This window comes from Trichomonascus vanleenenianus (genome assembly GCF_965637985.1).
Source record: "Trichomonascus vanleenenianus strain CLIB 3782 genome assembly, contig: TRVA0_001S, whole genome shotgun sequence".
NCBI lineage: Eukaryota > Fungi > Ascomycota > Dipodascomycetes > Dipodascales > Trichomonascaceae > Blastobotrys > Blastobotrys vanleenenianus.
Window position 1 is genome coordinate 717,730 of NW_027481886.1, and position 24,566 is coordinate 742,295.

A 24,566-nucleotide genomic window follows, 5' to 3' on the forward strand; every position below is an offset into this window, starting at 1 on the left:
TTAGACTCAAAATATTTTTGTGAGCATAGGTACAAAGAGAGTTCCACGCCGTATTTTCCGTTGCATGCGCAAGCTCGTACTGTTGTTCTCTATAAAATGCAAATGTTTGTTTACTATGAGTTTGCCATCTTCACCGTTCGATTCCAATGAAACGATACTGCATCGCATACCAACTGTTTACTCGTAATTTTCTTGAAAAAGCATACAATTCAATTATGAAAGGCGCATATGAGCGCTTTTCCTTCATTGGTATCGTTTTTTCCGGTGTCACGTCAATAATCATTTCGACACTTTTATATCCTATTCTGCGAGATTTTAACAAGATGCTTCTACAAGACGTCGAACTTATTTCACAACTTGAGGAGAGCCGATATCAGCTCTCTGGGTAATTAATTACCGAATGGTATCTACAGCCATTTGCTGCGATGCTAACTTTTTTAGTGCTCTGGTTACGTTATTATCGACATTTTCCACTCATTCGATGAGCCAGTTGGTGATTTATTTACTCACTACAATTGTGCTTCTTCTTGTCCAAGTGGCCCTAACGTTCTATTTGATTACGACTTCGAAGCCATTGCATAATGAAGGCAATGCCCAAATTAATCTGATTTCCGAGACTCAAAAATATCTAGAATCTTACTGCAAACACTTGGATCAGCATTGTCAATCCCTTGAAGAGGACTTGTACGGTGATATTGATTCGTTGAAAAAGCGCCTGGACGACAAACCCTCCCAAGCTTCAGAGAAATACTCGGCAAGTCTAGGCATGCTGTGGAACGAAGCCTATAAAATTCGCCAAGATATAATTTCTCTATCAATGTCTCTGCTTCCTAACGGCACGAGCACGGCGAAAAACGATCAATTGCGCGATACGATTTCGAGCTATCCTGAAACCTACACTACCGCTCCCCACTCTAAGACCAGTGAGACTAGTCGCTATGTCGCGCCACTCGGTTCTGATCAAAAGGGTCATTGGCCAAAATTTCGCCCAAAGAGCATCTTGAGGACAGAGTATGGTGCATTTGACCTCAGTACTAAGGAAGGACGGGAGCACTGGAAGATGTCTGTGGAATTAGCAAGAAAAGAAGGCAGTCGTGCCGAAAACATAGGATCCTCAGAGAATGCTAGGCTGAACATGGCGAAGAAGGATGGAACAATTCGAGGTGAGCCATCTCAGCTGCTTGCCCCAGTACCAGAGCATATTGGGTTCCGGCAAAAGCATAGAGGCTCTCAGTTGTTGGGATCCTCGCCTTCAGTCACAGGACTAAACTTTGTCAACGAGCCAAACAAGCTACCCGAGAATGATACTGCACGCATAAGTAACAGCAACAAGAGGTGTGATACGGTTTCATCAGCGACCGCCGCAGTACAAGCGAAAATCGCATCTTCCGAAAATCAAGCATTGACTCCTATGGAGAAGTCGGTTAAGCTTTCATGCTTTAGTAACATTTCTTCTCCTGTATCAGTTCCTGTTCTGACTAGTGCTGACTTGAAGGCGAAACTTGATGAAGGGGAGAAAAAGCAGTACCGGAGGCTTTTTATCCCGGGTAGAGGTTGGATGTCTGCTAAGAGACTACAGGAGGAAAGGCTAATGCTAGAAGAAGCAGAAAAGAGGGAGGCAGTATCACAGAGCCAGAACTAAGCTATTATTTAACACTTATTTGCTAGTATTACGGGAAATAAATTACATACACACAACTCACATGCATGAAAGTCTTGGTCGTGGTATCGCTGCACGAGCACCTTAATTTAGGTACCCTATGTCACGGCATTCTGGCATACAGTACACTAGCTATGGTATTATCTTTTTGCGGGTACATTCTACCAGGCCCAGGTAATATCAAGTACAAGTACTGTACTTCTAGAAAGAATTACGCCGCGTGCAACTCTACGGTACTTAATTGCCTTGCGCTTCCTATAGCTTGAAGATAATTAAAAGTTCATATAGACAAAAAAAGAGCACATAGACAAACATAAAACTTGTAAAAACAGACGCCGCTCTCCCATTTAGAGGTGCGACAAGCGTTGCGAAAAAGCGAGACACCCAAAACCCGACATGCAAAAAAAAACAGAGACGATGTAAAACACGCAATAAAGAGCGGAGGAGTGAGGAAGAGAGCACAGAGGCACAAAAAACGCGCCCTTCAATATTCTACCGGCGCCGCAATCTCCCTACTTTAAAAAAAAAAATGCAAAGCTTCTCCAAAAAAAAAATAACTCGTTAGTAAAAAAGCACCCCCCTTAGCGAATGACGCTGGCTATAGCGGAACGATGCAATGCTAGCAATTGGTGCTGCTGGAGCCAGTCCTCAATGTAATCACCCCCGAGGTCCTGCTCCTTGCTGTAGTACAGCCAGCGCTGCCAATTGGTCAAGTGATGTGGGGATTTGAAGTGATCGTACAGCTCGGAGCGAGCGTAGGGGCTCTTGCGCCGGCCCTCCGACCACTCGCACACGATGCAGGAGTACTTGGAGTCCTGTCCCATGCTGCTTGCCATGACCTGTCGTGACAAAGGCTAACCAACAAAAGACGGCGGAATAATGACTAGTAGGATTCGACACTGGACGTGTAATTGCAGATAACCCCCGATCTAGCTACAGGAAAATAAGAAACCACGGCCCCCGAGACTTAACTAAGGCCAAAATGCAAGAAGGTATGAATAAAAAAAGAGGACAACCAGTGTACTTTATATGTACGTCAGAAAAAAAAAATCCTGGCATGATCGTTTTATTTTCCATTACGTGATAACGCTTTGTGCCTTACTGCTTGCGCTCAGGGCGCACATGTTGTTCCAGATGCCCCCCTGTCCAAACGAGGAAAACAAATAATAACCGGCCCAGTCACGCACCCTCCAGCCCACCCTGGCTGATGCAACCAACAACTACACTCCACGGCATGCCCTCCCCCCTTCGTTCTCCAAATCCTTCTTCGTAGAAAACCTCCAATTCTTGAGCGGGCCCGTGTCGGGAATGTCGGGCGTTACAGGTGTATCGCGCTGTGCGTATGTGTGTAGCATCCTCCATGCCAGACTATGCGTGACCCACCGCACTCATGCAATTGCCTTTGTTTTACCTCCGATACCCAGCTCTCGCTCCGGTACCTGATTATCACAGCATGGCCCCGTACTATACCGCCATCGCGGTATTCTCCTCCCATGTTGGAGTTACAGCCGCACAATCCGCCTGACGTCACCCTCCCCCTGCTCAACAACATTGCGCCGCGGTCGCTTCATGCAAGCCCCCTCCCCGTTTCATGATTGCTGAAGCCGTCACAGAAAATTAAGGGGGAAACATCGTGTATATGGGGGACCAGTCCCGCCAAACCCCCCTGTAGCTCCGCTACGCGGAGGTTTTTGGCTGACGGGGGTTTGGGGGCAGAGCCCCCTACTACGGGAGCTCGAGGGCTGGCCCTCGAATACTCTCCACCACTGATGCAATTGGGGGGACCAGTCCCCCCAAACCCCCCTGGGGCTCCGCTTCGCGGAGGTTTTGGGCTGCTTGTTACCAAATTTTGTTACAAATTGGGAGTTTGTTCCGAAGAGTTTGTAACGAAAAGTTTGTTACGCAGATACGGGGGATCTGGGGGCTGGCCCCCAGCTACGGGAGCTCGAGGGCTGGCCCTGGAACATTCTAGCGCTAATGCAATTGGGGGGACCAGCCCCCCCCCCCCCCCCCCCTGGGGCTCCGCTTCGCGAAGGTTTTCCGCCAACCTATGAGAGCTTCAAGATTGTTTTAGGGCATTAATTGGGGGGAGGGTCGGAGACCCAACTCTGCGCCCGCGGGGTTGCTTTGATTTGATACCAACCTTGATAGCAACAGCAAAACACATCGCAATTGAGCAATCGGTTGGAACGTGAAAGAGTTGTATGAAAAAAATACCAGCAGGGAGGGGGGATAGGATGCATTCTAACTGAACCCTTGCTATGAGATACCATCTCGTGATAGATCTAGAGTCGTGTAGCGATAGCCAGTGGAGTCGTAGCGTCGTAGACCAACAGGACCTCTTTCTCAGCCCCACCGGACAAGCCAGCGGCGTCGAGTGGGACCCGTGCTTCCGGGAACGTGTCCGCGAGTTCAGAGTAGCCCAGGAAACATACACCGCCGGTGTAGGGCCGGGATACTACAGACTAAACGCCAGCGACGACTGGCGCCTCTCCGACATTGAAATCATGTCTTACGACAGGGGACCCGACATCGGCTGGTCCCATACAGGGGCGGTTAAGGGCCGCTACCTTGGTAAGGGCGTCGTGCGGCTGTTCCGGGACGTGGCGGCCCCACAGGAGGATGGGGGTGCGCCCCATGCGGCTCATGCGGCATCGTCTTCAGAAGCCGGCAGCAGCGAGCTTAACGATGTCAATGACCAGACGGTTCTGGCCGTTCTGGCAGTCCCGTCCTATTTTTCCCCGTCTGATGTGCTCGGGTTCGTGGGCCAAAAGACACAGGACAATGTGTCACACATTCGCATGATTAAGGCAGAGGCCTCTGGCCGATTCATGGTCCTTTTCAAGTTTCGAGATTCAGAAGGAGCCCAGGAGTTCTATTCTGAGTTCAATGGTCGTCTGTTCAACTCGATGGAATCGGAATTGTGCCATATTGTGTACGTTTCGGCCATTGAGTTTGATACCCAGCTCCAGCACCGCGCAGAGAGCGATGACACCAACATTCCGTACCTTTTAGAAGACCAGTTCACGCGGCGACCCGACCCGCCGCCGCAGGCGCCTCTTCAAGAGCTTCCGACCTGCCCCGTGTGCCTCGAGCGCATGGATACGGCCAACACGGGCCTGCTCACCATTCTGTGCCAGCACACCTTCCACTGTCAATGTCTCCAAAACTGGGCCGATGGGTCCTGCCCCGTGTGCCGCTACTCCCAGAGCAAAGCAAAGAAGGTTGAATTGACTGGCGCGATTCCGCTCTGCGCTGTTTGCAAGTCGCGCGACAACCTGTGGATGTGCCTTATTTGTGGTCACGTAGGCTGCGGACGGTATGACCAGGCGCATGCGTTTGACCACTATACGGCTAGCGGGCACTGCTATTCGCTCGATGTGACGACCCAGCGTGTGTGGGACTATGCTGCTGACCAGTATGTGCACCGGCTCATTCAGACCGAGTCTGACGGTAAGCTGGTCGAGCTACCCCAGCAAGGGGCAGCCAGTAGTTCCTCTGTAGATGTTTCAACGGGCGGGAAGCGTAGCGTGGACAAGGAGAAACTCGAGGAGATTGGTATGCACTACTCTTCAATGCTGTCCTCGCAGCTTGAGTCGCAACGCATGTACTACGAGGCGCTGGTCAATAGCGCTGCGGACCGTGTTTCGGAGGTGACGGCACAGATAGACGAGCTGCAACGCCATATGAGCGAACTGCGGCTGGAGTTGCAGCATTCGAAGATTCGCGAGAAGGACTATGAAGAAAGCGAGCAGCAGCTCAAGTCGAGGGCCGAGAGCTCGCGAACAAAGGTGGACAAGCTGCAGGATATGTACAGCGAGCTCTTGAAGAGCTACAAGGCAGAAAAGCTCATGTCCGAGAACGCAATTGCCAAGCTAGACAAGCTGGAGGCGGACAAATCGACAATGGCACAGGAGACGGAGGAGCTAAGGCAGCAGGTTAACGATTTGATGTTTTATCTTGATGCGCAGGAGAAGTTGAAGGACGCTGGCGAAGACGTTCGTGAGGGTCAAGTTGTGGTCAAGAAGAAGAACAAAAAGAAGAAGAAATGATTTAATGATTAGCTTATGATTGATGATGTGTATTTGCTCTGGTAATTGACTTCCGATGAACGGTTATATTCGAGATTCATGGTTACGATATTTGTACCTTTGTATCACTTGGCCGATTGGCGATAGCAGGTCTGTCACGTTGACTATAATCTCCAATTGATAGGTCGTAAGGCTGTATGGTTATATTGAAAGGATCCTACGAACTATTATGCGCGTTATTCGCTTTTATTTGATCAATTTATCATAGTAGTAAAGAGCATACCATTAATTGCACTGTGTTGAGCCTATAATATCCTTACAAAAAACGAAAAATTGAGTACCAGGTACCCGTAATTTGATATATTGTATCGGTAGTACCCCCAACTACGGGAGCTCGAGGGCTGGCCCTCGAAGACACTCCAGCGCTAATGCAATTGGGGGGACCAGTCCCCCCAAACCCCCCTGTAGCTCCGCTACGCGGAGGTTTTGGCAGATAAGACGGGGGTTTGGGGGCAGAGACATTCTAGGGCAGTGAATTAGTTAATATAGGTTTAGGCCCTCTATTTGCAGGATTTTTAAATATAGAATAGGGTAATATGGATATTATTTTGGAAATGATCTGGCTATGGTACAGGTTAATTTGCATAAATACGTAACAATTTTTCACAAACCATTGCAGCTGGAATTGGACAAAGAGTACCAAAATCTGTTCAATTTTTATTTCTAAATTGCACTGACAATTCTAGCTCTTTGGTACCGGTAATATTGGCCCGTTTGATACTCTATATGTCAAAGTCAGCCGTTCATTGAATGTAACGGTACTGTACCGGTACCTGCGTATACTCCAAACACAATATGGTACAAGATACAGTGAGATTTGTACATTTATAAAGTTATGGCCCAAAATATATTATCCAACGATAGCATTACCTGTTAATATGTGCGTACTCAATCTGGTATAAAGCTTAGTACCTGTACTACCATAGGAGAAGCTCCAATCTACAAACTAACCGCTGATCTCCCAGATCCAATCGATGACCCCACATGCATCACGCCTCACCTCAAGAGATGATCTCTAGAGTAGCCACTCACAATACTGATCAAATACATATGATAAGACCGCCCTCTATTAAGTGGAGTGTCATGAAGTGGAACTACCGAGAAGTATTTAGGCATGTCTCACAATATGCGGAGTCCAATCAATTTTTTTTTTTCGGTCCCACGCCGTTTTTCACCTCTTCTCGGTCGCATAACCCATTAACTGGATAAATGACGAACATGAGCTCAAACTCTATTAAGCTTCTGGCCGGAGACGTCCACCGGGGACTGGCCGAGCTGGTGGCCCAGCGACTGGGGATGCCTCTCTGCAAGGTCAATATTTTCCGGGACTCCAACCGGGAGACCTCTATCACCATCGGCGAATCAGTCCGAGACGAGGACGTCTATATCATCACCCAGATTGGCTCTGGCGACGTCAACGACCGGGTAGTCGAGCTGCTTATCATGATCAACGCCTGTAAGACCGCCTCGGCGCGACGAATCACAGCGGTGCTGCCTAACTTCCCTTACGCCCGTCAGGACCGAAAGGACAAGAGCCGGGCCCCTATCACGGCCAAGCTCATGGCCAACATGCTCCAGACGGCAGGTTGCAACCACGTAATCACCATGGACCTCCATGCTTCGCAGATCCAGGGTTTCTTCGACGTTCCAGTCGATAACCTCTACGCTGAGCCGTCCGTCGTGCGATACATCCGCGAGAACATTGACTTCAAGAACGCGATTATTGTGTCGCCTGACGCCGGTGGAGCCAAGCGAGCAGCAGGTCTGGCCGACCGTCTCGACCTGAACTTCGCCCTCATCCACAAGGAGCGGGCACGAGCCAACGAGGTGTCTCGAATGGTGCTCGTTGGTGATGTCTCCGATAAGATTTGTATTCTTGTTGACGACATGGCTGATACTTGTGGCACTCTGGCCAAGGCCGCCGAGACTCTGCTTGGCCATGGGGCCCGAGAAGTCGTTGCAATTGTGACCCACGGCATCCTGTCTGGCCGGGCCTGTGATATCATCAATGGCTCCAAACTGCATTCCGTCGTGTGCACCAACACCGTCCCGCTCGAAGGGAAGGAGCTGGTGTGCCCACGTCTTTCCACTGTTGACATCTCCGGCGTCCTGGCCGAGTCCATTCGACGTCTCCACAACGGCGAATCCGTATCCTATCTCTTCCGAAACGCCCCCCTGTAGTTCTTTATCATAGACTTTATTTTATATTTATTTCAACTAGACTATGGCTTCCTCCAATCCCCTGCATCCCCGCTTCGCATTCCTCCTAGTAGCACTTGGGGGGACCAGTCCCCCCAAACCCCCCTTGGGCTCCGCTACGCGGAGGTTTTGGCAGTATAAGACGGAGGTTTGGGGGCATAGCCCCCAACTACGGGAGCTCTAGGGCTGGCCCTCGAAGACGTTCTAGGGTAGTGAATTAGGTTAGCTAATAATGTAGGTTTAGGCCTTCTCAATGCCGTACTTGGCCTTATCAAGCAAGTGAAGAGAGGAGAGGATCTCGCCCTGGTTGCCAATGATCTCGGTCTCCTGGCCACCGAGAACATTGAGAATTCGCTGGTCTGGAACCCAAACAACAGTGCATCCAGCAGCTCGACCGGCTCTAACGCCAGGAACACCGTCTTCGAAGACAAGACAGTCGTCTGGAGTCAGCTCCTCCAGCCCCTGCTTCCGTCGCTCGGTGTTGAGGCTCTCGAGGGCGACGAGCCAGATATCCGGGTGAGGCTTGCCCCGGCCATGTGGGATTCGCTTATCATCGCCTACGACAATATGTTCGCCAAAGAGATCGAACCCGTGTCGCAGGTGTCCAGTCTTTCGCTCATAGTTGAGCTGGTGAGAGGAGGTTGCCAGAGCGAATGGAATACCGGCCTCTTTAAGGTGCTGGAGCAGCTCCAGAGCACCTGGCATGAACTGGGTGTTCTTCCACTTGAGCGCCTGCTTCTGGGAGGTGATTTCGAACAGCTGTTCGGGGGTGTATGGCAGCTTGCTCCACTCGAGGAACTTCTTAGCTGCGTCTGGGCCCGGTCGGCCTTGAAGTTCTACCTTGACCTCCCAGGGTAGGTTGGGCATGCCGTGCTCAGCGAGTACCTCGTTGGTGACCTCGGTGTAGATTTCCTCAGAGTTGATGAGCAGGCCGTCCATATCGAACAGGCACGCCTTAATCTGTCTGTGTTTTTGTTAGCTCTGTGACCGCTTCTTTTGAAGAAAAAATGGTTGCACATACTTGGTGATAGTCATTTCTATATTGGAAGTGTAGTTTCTGGTTAGTTTGTCCTGAACTCTAAACGTCTATTGAAAAAAAAAAAAGATGGGCTGAATGACTGCAGGCCGTTGAAGTGACAGCGGGTTTTCATGGGCGGTTCCCCCGCATGCGCGCGCAGGGGAACGGTGCGGCGGCAAAGTTTTTTCGAGATCCCGCCGCATACGTGTTTCAGATCGGCGAGCCGCACGGGTCTCACGTTAAATGACGTCCGTTTCACACTCGCACGTATATAATGGCTATCGCGCCATAGGGGATTAATATATGCGTGTGTATACAATGAGAACATCTAGGCTGATTAAACTGGTGTGTTTAGTCAACCTTGCGGTGATTGCGGTGTGGGTGTTCAGGGCTATCGTAGCAGCATTTGGACGAGATCGAGTTGGAGATGATCTGATCCAACGATCGTGGAAGGTATTAAGTCAGGGACAGAACGACCTTGTGATGAGCTCAGACCAAAAACAGGTAGCGTTACCCACAGACCAAATATTCGTCATGGTCAAGACTGGGTCAAGCTCTCTGTGGCAGCGCATGCCGGTCCATCTCTACACAACGTTCCGCAAGTTTAGCAACTACGCTGTATACTCCGACTCCGAAGACACTATTGGCGGAATTCGGGTTATTGATGCATTGGCAAATACCACCGAAGAGCTCCGTAAACACTCGCCGCAGTTCAGAAAGTACCGAGAACACGAGGTAATGCAGAGACACCATGTGTTTGTAAACCCTTCAACTCCTAGCGACTTTGGATTTGAAAGCGACGACGGCGGTTGGACGCTGGACAAATTCAAGAACCTGCCGATGCTGCTCCATGCATACGAAAACCACCGCAACTACGACTGGTACGTCATGATTGATGATGATACGTACCTGTTTGCCGACAGCTTGGTCGACTTCCTATCGACGCTCGATCCAGACTCCCCTATCTATACCGGCTCAGCGGTGGCCGGAATGCACCATATTTTTGCCCACGGAGGCAGCGGCATCGTACTCTCGCGAGGGCTCATGGACCGCGCATTCGGCGATAAGCAATCTCCAAACTGGGTACAGAAGTTCACTTCCCTAACCGAACAGGAATGTTGCGGAGACTATATGATTGCCAAGTACCTGCACGACACAATTGGGCACAGTATTGACTTCCGAGTCTCTTCTGGCAAGTTTAACGGCGAGACAATATACAACCTAGCCATTAAGCCCAGCTCTTGGTGCGCTGAAGTTATTAGTCTCCACCATGTGTCTCCCAGGGAATTTGAACTGCTTTCGCGATACGAAGAAGCGTTCCCACAGCTTAACCGTAAGTCTCCTTACATTACTAACGCTGATATATACCAGGACTTCATGCTGCCGTATTTCCGCACAGACAAGAAGTCCGCACAGTATAACTGGGATAACGGTGCCAAGGACGTTGAGTATTGCTACACTTGCGATGCGGCCACCCACTATTACCTCAATGACGAAGTCCTGGAATTCAACTCGTCGAAGCCATATGCTTCTATTGCAGAGTGCAACCGAGAGTGCCAATCAAACCCAGAATGCCTAATGTTCCGCTATGACCCGTATAAATTGTACTGCGGCATAGGCACGAGCATCGCCCTGGGTCAACCCCGCACGCTCCACAACGACCACCAGACTGATCGAGTCAGGAAACAATTGGGCATGCCGGTGGGGCGCACAGAGGACCATCCAATGGCGTCAAACTGGCAACTCGACCGGGTGCGAGAACTCCGCCAACACCACCCCTGTGACGTGACCAACAAACCCGAAGGGTGGTGGGTCTCCCGCCATGACGGCCCAATTGATCCCTTAAAAAACCTGGCGTAACCCTCCCACGTAGCGGAGCAAGGGATCCCCCATTAGTACTAGCCGTGGAGTATCGAGCTTCCGTTACAAAACTCCCGTTACAATGGGTCACGAATGTACTCCGTCAGCCAAAACCTCCTCGTAGCGGAGCCCCAGGGGGGTTTGGGGGGACTGGTCCCCCAATTGCATTAGCTCTGGAGTGTATTCGAGGGCCAGCCCTCGAGCTCCCGTAGTTGAGGGCTCTGCCCCCAAACCCCCGTCAGTATCAATTAAGCCCTCCGCGTAGCGGAGCCTCAGGGGGGATTGGGGGGACTTGGTCCCCCCAGGAGTACCACAGGAAAGAGCAATTGGCAATTGAGGGTAATTAACGCTATTATATTAGACCGATAAGTATTTTTTTGATTAATATTCCATGCCGTCCATGTCGAGCTCGGAGTCGGCGCCGACCTCCTCGTAGTCACGCTCGAGGGCGGCAAGGTCCTCACGGGCCTCGGAGAACTCGCCCTCTTCCATGCCCTCGCCGACGTACCAGTGGACGAAGGCACGCTTGGAGAACATGAGGTCGAACTTGTGGTCGAGACGGGACCACGCCTCAGCGATGGCAGTGGTGTTGGACAGCATGCAAACGGCCCGGTCGACCTTGGCCAAGTCACCGCCCGGCACGTACTGAGGCGGCTGGTAGCAGATACCGATCTTGAAGCCGGTAGGGCACCAGTCGACGAGCTGGATGGACTTCTTGGCCTTGATGGCGGCGACGGACTGCTGGACGTCCTTGTTGACGACATCACCCCGGTAGAGCAGGCAGGTGGCCATGTACTTACCGTTTCGCAGGTCGCACTTGACCATCTGGTGGGTGGGCTCGAAGCATGCATTGGTGATCTCCTGGACCGAGTTGGCCTCGTGGTTGGCCTTGGCGGCGGAGATGACGGGTGCATAGGTCACCAACGGGAAGTGGATTCGCGGGTATGGCACAAGGTTAGTCTGGAATTCGTTAAGGTCGACGTTGAGCGAGCCGTCGAATCGCAGCGAGGCGGTCACCGAGGACACCACCTGCGCAATGAGTCGGTTCAGGTTCTCGTACGACGGTCGCGCAATGTCGAGAGACCGTCGGCACATGTCATAGATCGCCTCGTTGTCGACCATGAAGGTGCAGTCCGAGTGCTCGAGGGTCGTATGGGTCGTCAAAACCGAGTTGTACGGCTCAACAACGGAAGTAGAGTTCTGAGGAGCCGGGTAAACAGCAAACTCGAGCTTGGACTTCTTGGGGAAGTCGACAGAGAGTCGCTCGAGCAGCAGAGCACCGAAACCAGAGCCGGTACCACCACCAAACGAGTGGGTGAACAGGAAGCCCTGGAGACCGCTACAGTTATCGGCGACTCGTCGCACTCGGTCCATGACCTGGTCGATGAGCTCCTTGCCTACGGTGTAGTGACCTCGGGCGTAGTTGTTGGCGGCATCCTCCTTGCCCGTGATGAGCTGTTCCGGGTGGAAAAGGTTTCGGTAGGCGCCGGTTCGAACCTCGTCAACGACATTTGGCTCCAAATCGACATAAATGGTTCGTGGCACGAACTTGCCAGAGCCTTCAAAATTGTTAGCAATTAACTCATTTAGTAGAGTCTTGAAGATTTAAAACGTACCAGTCTCGGAGAAGAAGGTGCTGAAGCCCTCGTCTCGAGGACCCTGCTTCTTCTCTGCCGACAGATAACCATCTGGCTGGATGCCGTGCTCCAAGCAGTAAAGCTACACACACAATCAGTTAGCCAACCGTCTCTTCCCTTTCCGAATGAACAGAATACTCACCTCCCAGCACGAGTTACCAATCTGACAACCGGCTACCTCCCGTGTTAGTCTTCCTTACAAATCGCCCCCCCTTGTAACATTTCTACGAACCTTGGCCGACTAGAATAAAATTTTTGTTAGCAAAATTCCACACACACAACTCGTATCATTCTTACCGTTGATGCTAATAACTTCTCTCATCGTAATGGTATCCTGTTTGTCGTTGAGGAAAAAAGGGGGAGAAAAATATGTCGACGAAAACCGTGTATTTTCCACCACAACAGGGGGGTGTGTTTATGTTTTGCAGCCCCCCTCCCAAACACAAACACACGTCTCCCTCCCGTCATCCTGCGCACGCGTCATTCCTCAGTCCCCCTGGCAACTCCCAACACGCGTCGCACTTAACTCAACTACTTAGTTCCAGTGCGGCGCCCAACCCCCCCTTCTGAGGGCTCCGCGGAGATACATCTCCAACACAGCTACAATCTCTCGGCGAAGCCGAGCTACGGGGGTTTGAGGGCTCCCAAGTAGTAAAGTACAATTGGGGGGACCAGTCCCCCCAAACCCCCCTGGGGCTCCGCTACGCGGAGGTTTTGGCAGATAAGGGGGTTTGGAGGCAAAGCCCCCGACTACGGGAGCTCGAGGGCTGGCCCTCGAATACACTCCAGCGCTAATGCAATTGGGGGGACCAGTCCCCCCAAACCCCCCTGGGGCTCCGCTACGCGGAGGGTTACGAGGCATTGTTACGGGGGGATTGTTACGTTGGGAGTTTGTTACAGTGTAGCCAGGTTTTTTGTTACGGGGGTTTGGGGGCAGAGCCCCCAACTACGGGAGCTCGAGGGCTGGCCCTCGAATGTAAGGTGGGCTGTGCGGCTTATGCGGCGGGGTGGAGGGAGATGCATAACCGGCCCGAGTACGCAACAAGACAGGGTGTAGCTTTGACGGGCAAAAACAAGAATAAAGCAAGCAATTGGAAGAATCCGGAAGCTTTGCGGTATATTCGAACCTTAAAAATCACCTCATAGACGAGAGGGAATATCCCTTAAAGGGGGGAAGAAAAGACGAACTGGGGTGATTCGCGGGAATTAAAAACGGGCCTGTGGCCCACTTCGTGGCTGGCTGCGTCATGGCGTGGTGGTGGTGAGGGGGCCCGCTTTTGGGGGCCCTCCGGAACAACTCTGAAACCTAATTCGTATGCCACCGGAATAATTTCCTCTAGGCTGCTGCTTTCCTCGGCGGGTATATAATAACGTCACGAAATCCTACTTTTATTTTTCACTTTCTCTCTCCACTTGAATAAATCATCTTGTTAGATTTTTGTAGATAAACCGCGTAAAATGTCGATAGCAGAGCGAGCGCAGCAGATCGTCAAGGAGTTTGAGCTGACCCCCGAGCAGCTCAATGCCTGTGTCGACCACTTCATTTGGGCAACTGGTGAGTAGCAGCGAGAACCCTTTCTAGTTGGCTTTTGGGCGTCTAATGGCAATTGACGGTGGGGCGCAGGAGTGTCACGCGGAAATGCACAGCGGGCCGAAAATGCCTTTGTTTTCTCCGGGGGACACGAAAAAGAGACGCCTGGGGACATGGGGCCAAGACGCCCGGGGACACGAGGGGACATATGGGGACAATGGAAAAGACTAACAGGGGTTGACAGAACACGGGTTGAGACACCATACGGATCTGGGTATGCCCATGATCCCGACGTACGTGACGTCGATTCCCACGGGCAAGGAAAAGGGCACCTTTTTGGCCGCCGACCTGGGCGGTACCAACTTCCGGGTATGCTCGGTTAACCTCCACGGCGACTCGACGTATGCGCTGGTACACAACAAGTGGCCGGTACCGCGCGAGCTCATGTCGGGCAAGTGCGACGACTTTATGGGCTGGCTGACGGACCGGCTCGAGGAGTTCCTCAAGGAGCACCACTCGGAGCACTACTCGCAGGAGAACTGCCAATGGGGCGACCACCTGTTTAAAATGGGCTTCACCTTTTCGTTCCCCGTGGACCAGACGGGCATGAACCGTGGTACTTTGATCCGATGGACCAAGGGCTTTGACATCAAGGATGCCGTTGGTAAGGACGTGTGCCAGCTGTTCCAATCGGCCATTAACAAGCGTAAGCTGCCCGTTTTTGTTGCGGCGCTTGTCAATGATACTGTGGGTACGCTCATGTCACGATCCTACACCAAGGCTGAGGAGGGTCGTACCCTGATTGGGTGCATCTTCGGCACGGGCACCAATGGCGCATACTCTGAGAAGATTAAGGCCATTCCAAAGTTCAACATTGTCGCGCACCCGGAGATCACGAGCAAGATCATGGTGATCAACACGGAATGGGGCTCCTTTGACAACCGTCTCAAGTTCATTCCAAGCAACCGGTTCGACCAGGAGTTGAATCTTCACACGCCTAACCCGGGCTACCACATGTTTGAGAAGCGAATCTCGGGCATGTTCCTCGGCGAGCTGCTGCGGCTGTGTCTTGTCGAACTACAGAAGGACGGTCTGCTATTTGGTGCCGCCGACCGCATTGACAAGACGATCAACGCGCTCGAGACGCCGTGGTCCGTCGATTCGAGCTTCCCATCCAAGATCCATGGCGATACCACCACGGAGCTGCTCGGAACCGAGAGCATTGTACGACAGCTGCTTGGCTACGCCACGACTCTCGAGCAGCGAAAGGCTATCCAGGCCATTGCCAAGGCCATTGGCCGACGGGGCGCCCACCTCAGTGCTGTGCCGCTGGCCGGCCTCATTCTGCACACCCATGCGCTCGAGAAGTTTGAGGGAAACATTGACATTGGCGCCGACGGCTCGGTCGTAGAGTTCTACCCACACCACGAAGAAATGATCCGTGAGGCCCTGCGATGGACCAAGATTGGCGATCAGGAAAACCGTATCACCATTGGCCTCGCCCGTGACGGTTCCGGCGTCGGCGCAGCCCTTTGCGCTTTGGTCGCTTAAAAAATTGTTATATATATGAGCTTTTGGTTTTTTTTCGTTACTTATGGGGGGACCAGTCCCCCCAAACCCCCCTGGGGTCTCCGCTACGCGGAGGTTTTGGTTGATACTGACGGGGGTTTGGGGGCAGAGCCCCCATCCACGGGAGCTCGAGGGCTGGCCCTCGAATACACACTCTTCCCCTGGTGTACTTGGGGGGACCAGTCCCCCCAAACCCCCCTGGGGCTCCGCTACGCGGAGGTTTTGGTTGATTCTGAGGGGGGTTTGGGGGCAGAGCCCCCATCTACGGGAGCTCGAGGGCTGGCCCTCGAATCACTTGTCCTGCTATAGTAGTTGGGGGGACCCTCCTGGGGGCTCCGCTTCGCGGAGTTGCATTCCATCAATCTTTTCACATCTAATAGAGGCTTGTAAATTGGACATATATACTTTGCTGCATGAATGATTACATTACGGCTTTAAGTGGAGTCTTCTCAGCCTCACCATAGACGTTGCCGGTGTAATAGACTATCATTGTCAGTGAAGCATGTGCTGTTGCATATAGGTACAGTAGCTGAGTGTTTCCTTGATTACACGGTAGTTTCCCAACTATAGCAGGGGGAGTTCCCTGATCTATATCAATTCCATATTTTTTTCGCTCAGTCCAGTTGAACGCAATTGTATAAGAAATGGGAGATAACTCATTGAGTACTACTTGATGCTGCATATACATATGTAGCTGTCAGTTTCATGACTTTAGGTACCCCACTCCACCAACAGGGGGGATGTACCCCTGAACCTAATTGAATTTTCACAGAGCCATTGTGGGTTGATTGAACTCAATGGAAGTTGCTGTTGCATGTATGTAACTGTCAGTTTCATGATTTTTCGATACCAAAAAACAGGGGGCGGATCTACAGGTATTCACCCACATTTCTATAGCATATGTATAACCAATAAAACTATAGTACCACTAAAACTAGTGCTTAATTGGCAATTGGTACCCTGCCGTTTATAGCTAAATAAACATAGAGCCAAGCGCTCCTATGCAACAATAATAAAATGGTAGAAGTTTAGGCAATTGAGTCTGATTAACAAGTGGTAGGAAGCCATTGAGTCTACAATGACCAACAATTTTTTAACTGTTCGTAACGGTCGTCATCATTAAATATATATACTGTGTGTTCATTTTTTCTCGTTACTCTCGTTATTAGTAGCCGTCGTCGCCGTCGTATTGGCCGATTTCGTCGAAGACGCCGATGACGACGATGCAGATGAAGAGTCGGACACCGAGTCGCGCTTAAAGTCAGACGCCGTCAACTCCGTGACCCTGTCCATGGAAACGTCGCGCGGCACGGAGCGGTTGTGCTCGGAACGCCATCCCTGGCGCTTGTTCTGGAACCAAATCTGCACTGTCCGCGGCGTCATGCCCAGCTCCAAAGCCAGATTTAGCCGCACCTCTGAGGACGGGAAGAATGTCTGCTCAAACACCTCGTTTAGCTTGCTCACTTGGTACGTTGTGGCGCGCTTGCGCTTGGGCTTGACAATGCGGTTGCCTGTCGAATTAGCCGCCGCGGCGGCAGCCGCAGAGTGGATAAGCCCCGGTGTTGTGGTAGTGGCTGGCGCCGCCGGCGGTGCAGAATGCGGGGCCGCAGGAGGTGCGGCGGGCGGCGCCGCATTATAGTGCGGCGCGTAGGGGTGGTGGGGGTGGGGATGGGGATGCATTTGGTAGGCGGGGGCTCCGTATGAGTACTGCGACGGAGGAGGTGGTGGTGGAGCATAGCGCATGTACCCAGGGTGCGGAGCTACCTGCGGCTGCTGCTGGGGGTGGTGGTATCCCGGGTGGTACGCGGTTTGAGGATAGTAATTGTTATAACCGTAATGCGAGGGTTGTTGGGCCGGCTGTGGAGGCATCTGGGGCGGGTAGTAGTACCCCGGTGGAGGCGGAGGAGGGGCAGCGTGCGCAGGATTTGCGGCGTACTGTGGCGGCAGTGGCTGGTGGTGGTGGTGTTGGTGGTGGTGAGGAGCTATTATTGGAGCACTCTGTTGCTGCTGTGGAGCAGCAGTCTCCGGGAGACTCTGGGAGGATTTCTGGTGACGGTGATAGGTCGACTTGGGCGAGAGTGACCCGGGGGGCTGGACTGAGCCGCTTCGCGATGGGTCTTCGCCAGGAATTGACCGAGGGGATGGAGAGGAATGGGACCGGACCGGCTGCGGCGGCTTGTTGTCAGTCAGGGCGGCTATTGAGAACGCCTTTGGTGGGGCCGGCGTGGACTTGTCGTCCGATGCAATGCTGGGGATGGAGATGGGGGGAGTTGTTGGTGCGCTACTGAGCAAGCTGTGTACGGATGGCAGGGTCACCGACTTTGGCGGGGTATTATTATTAGTCGTGACATTATTAGTTGTAGCGTTATTAGCTGTAGCCTTGATTTGCTTCGGCGAGATGGGTGGTGTCACGGTTCGTCTATTATTGGTTTCTTGGTTGTTTTGGTGGTGGCTGTGGTGGTGCTTTTGGTGGTACAGGGAGTACACTTCGGTGCGAGGCAGGGCCTCGTGGTTCGTGGCAGTAGCAGTTGTAGTTGTCATTGGTTGGCCCATTATCGTCGTGGCATGCCGTGGATATTAAAGGGCTTTTAATAGTTATTTAGCAATGTGACCGGTGGTTGAAATATGCAAAAAACCGTTCCTACTTGCAACTGGTCACTTTTTTTTTTTCAACCGTCTCTAACAAGTTGTCAACGGAGAATTTCTACCAGTAGTATCAAGCTAACTGTCAACGGGGAATGTCACTAGTACCAAGCTGTCGACAGGCAAAACTAGTAAACTGTCAAACGGGGAGGGAACTTGTAACTTCTGGACTTGGGTATCCCGTTTGGTTAGGTCGTGTCTCCAAAGATTTCACGGGTATTGGCCCGAAAGGGGTCTGAAATTAATGCTTTGGGGAGGGGGCTCTTTTTAAGATAATTTATTATTATAATAATCTCAGGCAAAGCTTGTCGAAATTTATTATAATAATATCTCAGGGAGAAAGAGCCTGTCGATTATATATATATCTTTGGTAGGTGGTTCGTTTTTTTATTTTTTTTTCTTCTCTTCCCGCCGGCGATTGCTTTTTCTGCCTTATATTAAAAACACGGCGGTTACTTTTTGAAAAACAAATAATAATGCGCTGGTTCGGTGTTCTATTTTATGTATGAAATGAAGTTCAGATGGGTTTTTTCATTCGGCCAAAAAAAGAAATATTTATGCTTATTTGATGTGTTTTTGGTTGTAATAAGCGCTTTTCTAATTCTACCCAGAGAATATAGAAGTCATTTTTTTCCTCTTCGGTTGATTGAATATACGGTACTACAAGTAATAAAGTGTCCCTTTAGGTCTGCAGAAAACTACGCGCTGATGCACCCGGCATGGCAACAGGGTTAGGGGAGACCATCATAAAATACAATGTACGTGGATATGTCCCCCCCCAAGAAGGTGAGTGTGACGGATACGCATGATGTACATATCAAGAAAGGCTTCCCCCTTGGGAGAATTTTTGCTTTGAAAGGACACCGCATAACGCACAATAAACACCCGAAATAAATAGAAAAATGAAAAAGCAAAACGTTACATTAAAAACTGCATTAGTGTGAGCTACGGGAGATATGCACAGCAGCTTGGGCAGGAAATGAACAACGACAAGCAAATACCTGACAGGCGTGTTTGACGAATCAGAAACCGGAATTAAAATCCCCCATATTGTGCATGCCCATATTCATTGCTCTAATTAAAGATACACAACACACCCACAAAAAATTTAATGGTGACTCTCCATATCGAGGGGAATACTATTGGGGGATATTGAGGGGAGATTGGGAAAATTCCCGCACCTATATCCAGTTAATCGTTCGGTCGCTTTAAAATTACAGTTAGCAGTTCGCTCAAACATAAAAAATGGGCCCGCCCTACCTTCCCCCATCTCAAACGGCGGGAAACCACTTTAAACGGTTCCCATTTCAATGTTGCACCGTTGCTTTTTGGAAGCCTCTCCATTCCTTAACCAAACCTTGGGAGCGAAGACGACTCTCGCTGGAAACGGTAAAAGATCGGTGCGTGTTTTTCAGCCAGCCTATAGCTGGGCACTTTGCTTTTGGAGACATTCGGCCTATCCGGTCTCACCTCAAACAATTTGGCTGCAGATGGACCATTTCATTTTGTCACAATTGGCAAAGAATGATCCCCCCCGCCGCCAGATGCTGCGCTGCGTGTGTCTTGCAAATAATAAAAGCCTGGCGCCATACGTACTGTCGACACGTGAAATGAAACTAAATAAGATCAAACAAGGGTCATATACAGCAGATGCGCCATTAGCGCAAAACGCATCCTATTATGCTTGCTCCACATACGCCTTTCTTCCTTGGCAGCAACCACGGTACTCGAATTTTATAATGCCGTAGGTACCCCATTTCCTAATGTACTTGGGGGGACCAGTCCCCCCAAACCCCCCTGGGGCTCCGCTACGCGGAGGGTTTGGAGGAAGCGGCAAGCGAGTGCATCGTCCGGGTGTGTTAATTTCTTGCTGCATTCATGTCGTTAATGCAGCCCAGGGGGGGATATAATTACAACGGGCCTGGGTCCAGCACTCTGATGCACATTAAAAAGAATTCTCATGTGTTTGGTATTAAGCGGCAGATCGTTTTACCAAACCTCACCTGTGCTTAGTACCCGCATATAATCTACGTGCATGCATAATGGAGGTTGATGAAGGTTGTGTCCCTTTGGGTCCTCCGTGACATCGTATGCGTGTCCCTGGGGGGACAGCGGTAACTGTTAATATCCCGTCCAGCCGGGCCAGAAACACTTTGCGACAAGGGCAAGCGACAATGCCAGATTGACTGGTTTGTTTTCCTTTTGTGGCCACGCGCATAGGCCTGTGGGCTGAGACGGAAGGAGAGATATTGAGGGATGTAACGTGCATATCGTGCAGTGTCGTATGAGGAAACGATTCATATCTGTCTTCGGCTCGCTGCATGGGTTCGCCCCTATAAAACGCGTAATAACACTGCAGGCTCTTTGCCTGGGCGATGTACTTCATTATTATTCGATTGCTATTTCAAGATATGTGCGTCATACCGTCCGCCTCAACCTCCTGGGGGGTTTGGGGGCAGAGCCCCCAGCTACGGGAGCTCGAGGGCTGGCCCTCGAATACGCTCCACTACTAGTGTAATTGGGGGGACCAGTCCCCCCAAACCCCCCTGGGGCTCCGCTACGCGGAGGTTTGGTTGATATTGACGGGGGTTTGGGGGCAGAGCCCCCATCTACGGGAGCTCGAGGGCTGGCCCTCGAATACGCTCCAGTACTAGTGTAATTGGGGGGACCAGTCCCCCCAAACCCCCCTGGGGCTCCGCTGCGCGGAGGGTTTGGTTGATATTGACGGGGGTTTGGGGGCAGAGCCCCCATCTACGGGAGCTCGAGGGCTGGCCCTCGAATCACTTGTTCAGCTATAGTACATTGGGAGGACTGGGGCTCCGCTACGCGGAGTTTTACAGTACTACAGTATGTACCGGTAGAAGAGCGTGCATGATCCTCAATTGGACGATTTTCGTAGTGGGTTAGGTCGGGACCCCTGAGATGGGTCGGTTGCTTATTGGCGGTACCTGCGACGACAGGTGCTATGCTTCCGGGTTTTAAACGTCCTCGTTACGCACCAGCTGCTATGGTTGCATACAGGACACTTTAGAGCCTCGGTTGACGACAGTATCCGGGTACGGTTCGCTTAGTGGCAGGGGGTGCGGAAAATCAACTGGCCAATGACGTGTTGTGATTTAAAATACGCCTGCAGTATCGGCCATACGCCCGCCGATAACCGTTTTCCTATCAGCGGAACCTTATCAGAGACACACGTCCCACGTCCCGTATTGACACCATATGGCTCATGCTATAGTAGTGCCGAAGTCGTGGCCGTAGGAACGCCAATTGACCGTGGAACTTGCCGAAAAAGGGTCAAACCTGGGCGTGTGAATCTGAGTAAACACTTTCTGACTGGTTATTGGCCGAGTTTTTGGGTAATATGGGGCCTGAGTTAGTCCGGTATAGAGGGTCCTCATGTACAGTCGCATGCATGGACCCTCGCCATGCGTCAATAAATCCGAACCGTCTGACGATTCTCATTGGACCCCCGCGGCGCAGTCTATCTTATCGTAAATCCGCCATGGAGTCTCTTCAGGTACACACACCACCACGCAGTATACAGAGGAAGGGATATTCCGGACTAAACATCCAGCGACTCAAGCACCCGAGGAGAGAGAGATTTATATAGGCAGATAATCCGCCGGTATAAAATCCCGTATCTCAGGAAATCCCATATCTTCAGGAACATCCCATATCTCTAGGGAAAATCTGTCGTTGATCGTATCTTCATACTGGTATCTCGCAAACTCATATCTCGCAACTTCATATCGTATCTCGCAAATGATAACATGGTGTTTGTCAGCTCGCATGCCCTTGATATCATCAACAGCCGGCCCAAATCAAGCAACAAGGTTGGCCATCCGCTGAGCCTGCTCAGCGAGCCTATCCTAGACATCCACGAGCTGTGGACCTTGTATTGCGACGCCAAATCACAGCTGCCGAACCGGCGCCGAATAGAGAACCTGACATGGCGAATGCTCCAGCGCAAAACCCACTGTGGCAGCAATGCTAGCAACCGCAGTGAGAGCAATAACCATAATAAACGACATGCTTTCAGCAACGCTAAACCCTCAGAGGCATTTGCTGGGGCTTACAGCAATACCAAGCCCTCGGAGCACCCCCAGAGGGCCCCTGTAGAGTCTATGAACTGGGACCCGCTCGAAGAAGATAGTGACCTGTTAGACGCTTCCGTCAGCGGAATCACAACCCCCCAGCACCAGTTCGAGTCCTCGCCGGCCTATACCATGCCCTCGATTCCAAACTCGCCTTCAGTGGATATGTTCAGTCCTGGGTTCCCGAACCCGCTGGCTGGCGCCTCGTTGCACTCACAAATTTCGTCAAGCACGCAACTGGCACGCCATCGGCACCACCACGATCACCAAGCCCCTTCCTCTTCAGCCTCATCTTTCAAAGAAGAGCCGTCCTTTGACTATCCATCTCATATAAAAAGGCTGGCCAATGGCGAAGAGACACCAAAACCTCCAAACTTTTACCAGCCAAAACAGGTCTCCGCGTTTAGCAGCAGAACCGGGTACTACGGAATGTCGACGACAGCCACAAGCGCCCCAATGACCTCGGCTTTCATGTCCGGCGGCAGTATGCATACCAGAGTCGGCACCACCAACAGCCCTCAGCTGCCCATGTCTCCGCAAGAAAATACAAATTCCAGTTTCCAGTTCTCCCTGGATCCTCTGGCAATTGAGGGCCTGGAGCGACAGAACGATGGCGCAGACTCTGCGGCCCAGACGCCTTCCTACATGTTCAGCTCGGCAGCGAGCAGCTATACAAGTCAATCAGCTTTCCCGCCAATGGCTTCAAACTCCTACACTAAGAATACTAACATGGACTACTTTGACGACCAGCAGCCATTCGTGCGTCCTACCGAGATACTGCACATGTGGGAGCAACATACACCAGTCTCAGACTTCCGCAGTTTGCAGAACCCTGGGCTGATGCCTGCTACTACTGCACCCAGTGCTCCTTCTTTGATTGAACAGACTACGCCAGACATTAATACTAATCAACCAGCACCCCGGCCACCAATACCGTCTACCCTGCCTCAAAGGCCACCACTGAACGTGCCACTCAGCGGCATTCAGACGCGCAAGGAGCGAATTATTGCCGGCTCAATGCCCGCCAGCTCATCGCCTACCGGCTGTTCCAACTGCCACACAAAGACCACGCCATTGTGGCGGCGCTCGCCCGAAGGCCTGCCATTGTGCAATGCGTGTGGCCTCTTTCTTAAGCTCCATGGCGTCATCCGCCCACTATCTCTAAAAACAGACGTGATTAGGAAACGCAACAGAAATCGAGAACGGGGAGCCGCAGCAGATTCAGATGACAAAAAGCAAGCTTCGCGCAAAGGTAGCTCATCCAACGCTAGTTCTGCCAACCACAGTAGACGAGGCTCTCGGGTGTCTAAACCCCCGCCGCCAAAACAGTCTTCTGTGGTAGGAGGCAATTTGAAACAGGAAGACCAGGAGGAAGAAGAGGAGAAAGGCTTTCGAAGTCTAACCATTCCATTCTGAACTTAATGACCATTTTTTTAGGATATGCCGTCTCAATTCATGTCTAACTGGGGGTTTCTCTACTGCCACCCATTGTCTTTACGCAGGGTACATGCATAAAATTAAACTTTACGCTATAATTGGCAATCCACTTCGAAGTCTATCTTCAAAGTCTATCTGACGAAAGCGAAGGTTCACTTTTTTTTTTAATTATCTCGGTAGCCATTTCCAATTGACCAATTCCGTCGAATTCACCAACCTTACCCGCAATTCAAAAAAATTGTACAACTCGTGTTTCGCTTTGCGTTTTTTTTAAACCGGCGTCACCTGAATTGGGGGGATATTTGTGCTTCATTACACCAGTCGCACTAGTACTGAAGTGTCTTCGAGGGCCAGCCCTCGAGCTCCCGTAGTTGGGGGCTCTGCCCCCAAACCCCCGTTATATAATGCTTGACCAGCTCTGCCTAGGTTGTTCTGCATAATGTTTAGAGCTCGTGAATAAACTGCAGCTCAGTATTCCACCCCTGAAAAAAATGGAGTAACACTGATAACGTGTCTCGTTTATCGTAAATAAACTTTCACCAATTAATTTATATTTCATCCCTTAACTGTATTACCCTTTTTTGGATTCTGCATTTCTGAGCCAGTTATGAATATACGTTTTAGGATTCTATTCGAGCCAATTGAGAAAGTAAACCTCAATTGCGGTAGCAATTACTAGAGCAATGGCAAAAATCTACTGTTCCACGGAAAACACAGTTACTCTCGCTAATTCCACGGGATTCTAAGCTTTCAATGACAGTTACAGCCCGAACCGGATTAAGCTTACTCTACCGGCGGAGAATTCCTCCATAACTACTACAGGAAAG

At 51.2% G+C, this 24,566-nt stretch overlaps 9 protein-coding genes and 2 non-coding genes across 11 annotated transcripts; 6 read left to right on the forward strand and 5 right to left on the reverse strand.

Moving 5' to 3' along the window:
- Window positions 1–146: 146 nt before the first annotated feature.
- TRVA0_001S07822 (uncharacterized protein) lies at window positions 147–1,642 on the forward strand (the record flags this gene model as incomplete). The annotated part of the gene is made up of 2 exons (XM_076682008.1): window positions 147–385; window positions 442–1,642. 2 exons carry the CDS (start codon window positions 147–149, stop codon window positions 1,640–1,642), a joined length of 1,440 nt encoding a protein of 479 aa, XP_076543965.1.
- TRVA0_001S07844 lies at window positions 1,643–2,651 on the reverse strand. The gene has a single exon (XR_013062056.1). It is a non-coding gene; the product is annotated as an uncharacterized misc_RNA (transcript).
- A 1,270-nt stretch (window positions 2,652–3,921) lies between these two features.
- Window positions 3,922–5,712, forward strand: ETP1 (RING finger protein Etp1p; the record flags this gene model as incomplete). Its single annotated transcript, XM_076682009.1, has 1 exon — window positions 3,922–5,712. The coding sequence occupies one exon, from the start codon at window positions 3,922–3,924 to the stop codon at window positions 5,710–5,712; it is 1,791 nt and encodes a 596-aa protein (XP_076543966.1).
- Window positions 5,713–6,960: 1,248 nt separating this feature from the next.
- Window positions 6,961–7,932, forward strand: PRS3 (ribose phosphate diphosphokinase subunit PRS3; the record flags this gene model as incomplete). The annotated part of the gene is made up of 1 exon (XM_076682010.1): window positions 6,961–7,932. The coding sequence occupies one exon, from the start codon at window positions 6,961–6,963 to the stop codon at window positions 7,930–7,932; it is 972 nt and encodes a 323-aa protein (XP_076543967.1).
- Window positions 7,933–8,190: 258 nt separating this feature from the next.
- TRVA0_001S07910 (haloacid dehalogenase superfamily protein) lies at window positions 8,191–8,985 on the reverse strand (the record flags this gene model as incomplete). The annotated part of the gene is made up of 2 exons (XM_076682011.1): window positions 8,191–8,914; window positions 8,972–8,985. The coding sequence occupies 2 exons, from the start codon at window positions 8,983–8,985 to the stop codon at window positions 8,191–8,193; spliced, it is 738 nt and encodes a 245-aa protein (XP_076543968.1).
- Window positions 8,986–9,502: 517 nt separating this feature from the next.
- TRVA0_001S07932 (uncharacterized protein) lies at window positions 9,503–10,828 on the forward strand (the record flags this gene model as incomplete). The annotated part of the gene is made up of 1 exon (XM_076682012.1): window positions 9,503–10,828. One exon carries the CDS (start codon window positions 9,503–9,505, stop codon window positions 10,826–10,828), a length of 1,326 nt encoding a protein of 441 aa, XP_076543969.1.
- Window positions 10,829–11,209: 381 nt separating this feature from the next.
- TUB1 (tubulin alpha chain) lies at window positions 11,210–12,787 on the reverse strand (the record flags this gene model as incomplete). Its single annotated transcript, XM_076682013.1, has 5 exons — window positions 11,210–12,387; window positions 12,445–12,547; window positions 12,608–12,639; window positions 12,698–12,706; window positions 12,763–12,787. The coding sequence occupies 5 exons, from the start codon at window positions 12,785–12,787 to the stop codon at window positions 11,210–11,212; spliced, it is 1,347 nt and encodes a 448-aa protein (XP_076543970.1).
- A 1,136-nt stretch (window positions 12,788–13,923) lies between these two features.
- Window positions 13,924–15,547, forward strand: EMI2 (putative glucokinase-2; the record flags this gene model as incomplete). The annotated part of the gene is made up of 2 exons (XM_076682014.1): window positions 13,924–14,020; window positions 14,241–15,547. 2 exons carry the CDS (start codon window positions 13,924–13,926, stop codon window positions 15,545–15,547), a joined length of 1,404 nt encoding a protein of 467 aa, XP_076543971.1.
- A 1,158-nt stretch (window positions 15,548–16,705) lies between these two features.
- Window positions 16,706–18,118, reverse strand: TRVA0_001S07998 (uncharacterized protein; the record flags this gene model as incomplete). Its single annotated transcript, XM_076682015.1, has 1 exon — window positions 16,706–18,118. The coding sequence occupies one exon, from the start codon at window positions 18,116–18,118 to the stop codon at window positions 16,706–16,708; it is 1,413 nt and encodes a 470-aa protein (XP_076543972.1).
- A 987-nt stretch (window positions 18,119–19,105) lies between these two features.
- On the reverse strand, window positions 19,106–19,550 carry TRVA0_001S08020. Its single transcript, XR_013062057.1, has 2 exons — window positions 19,469–19,550; window positions 19,106–19,414 (listed from the first exon to the last, which is right to left on the reverse strand). It is a non-coding gene; the product is annotated as an uncharacterized misc_RNA (transcript).
- Window positions 19,551–21,978: 2,428 nt separating this feature from the next.
- TRVA0_001S08042 (GATA-type transcription factor) lies at window positions 21,979–23,718 on the forward strand (the record flags this gene model as incomplete). Its single annotated transcript, XM_076682016.1, has 1 exon — window positions 21,979–23,718. One exon carries the CDS (start codon window positions 21,979–21,981, stop codon window positions 23,716–23,718), a length of 1,740 nt encoding a protein of 579 aa, XP_076543973.1.
- Between the last annotated feature and the right edge of the window lie 848 nt (window positions 23,719–24,566).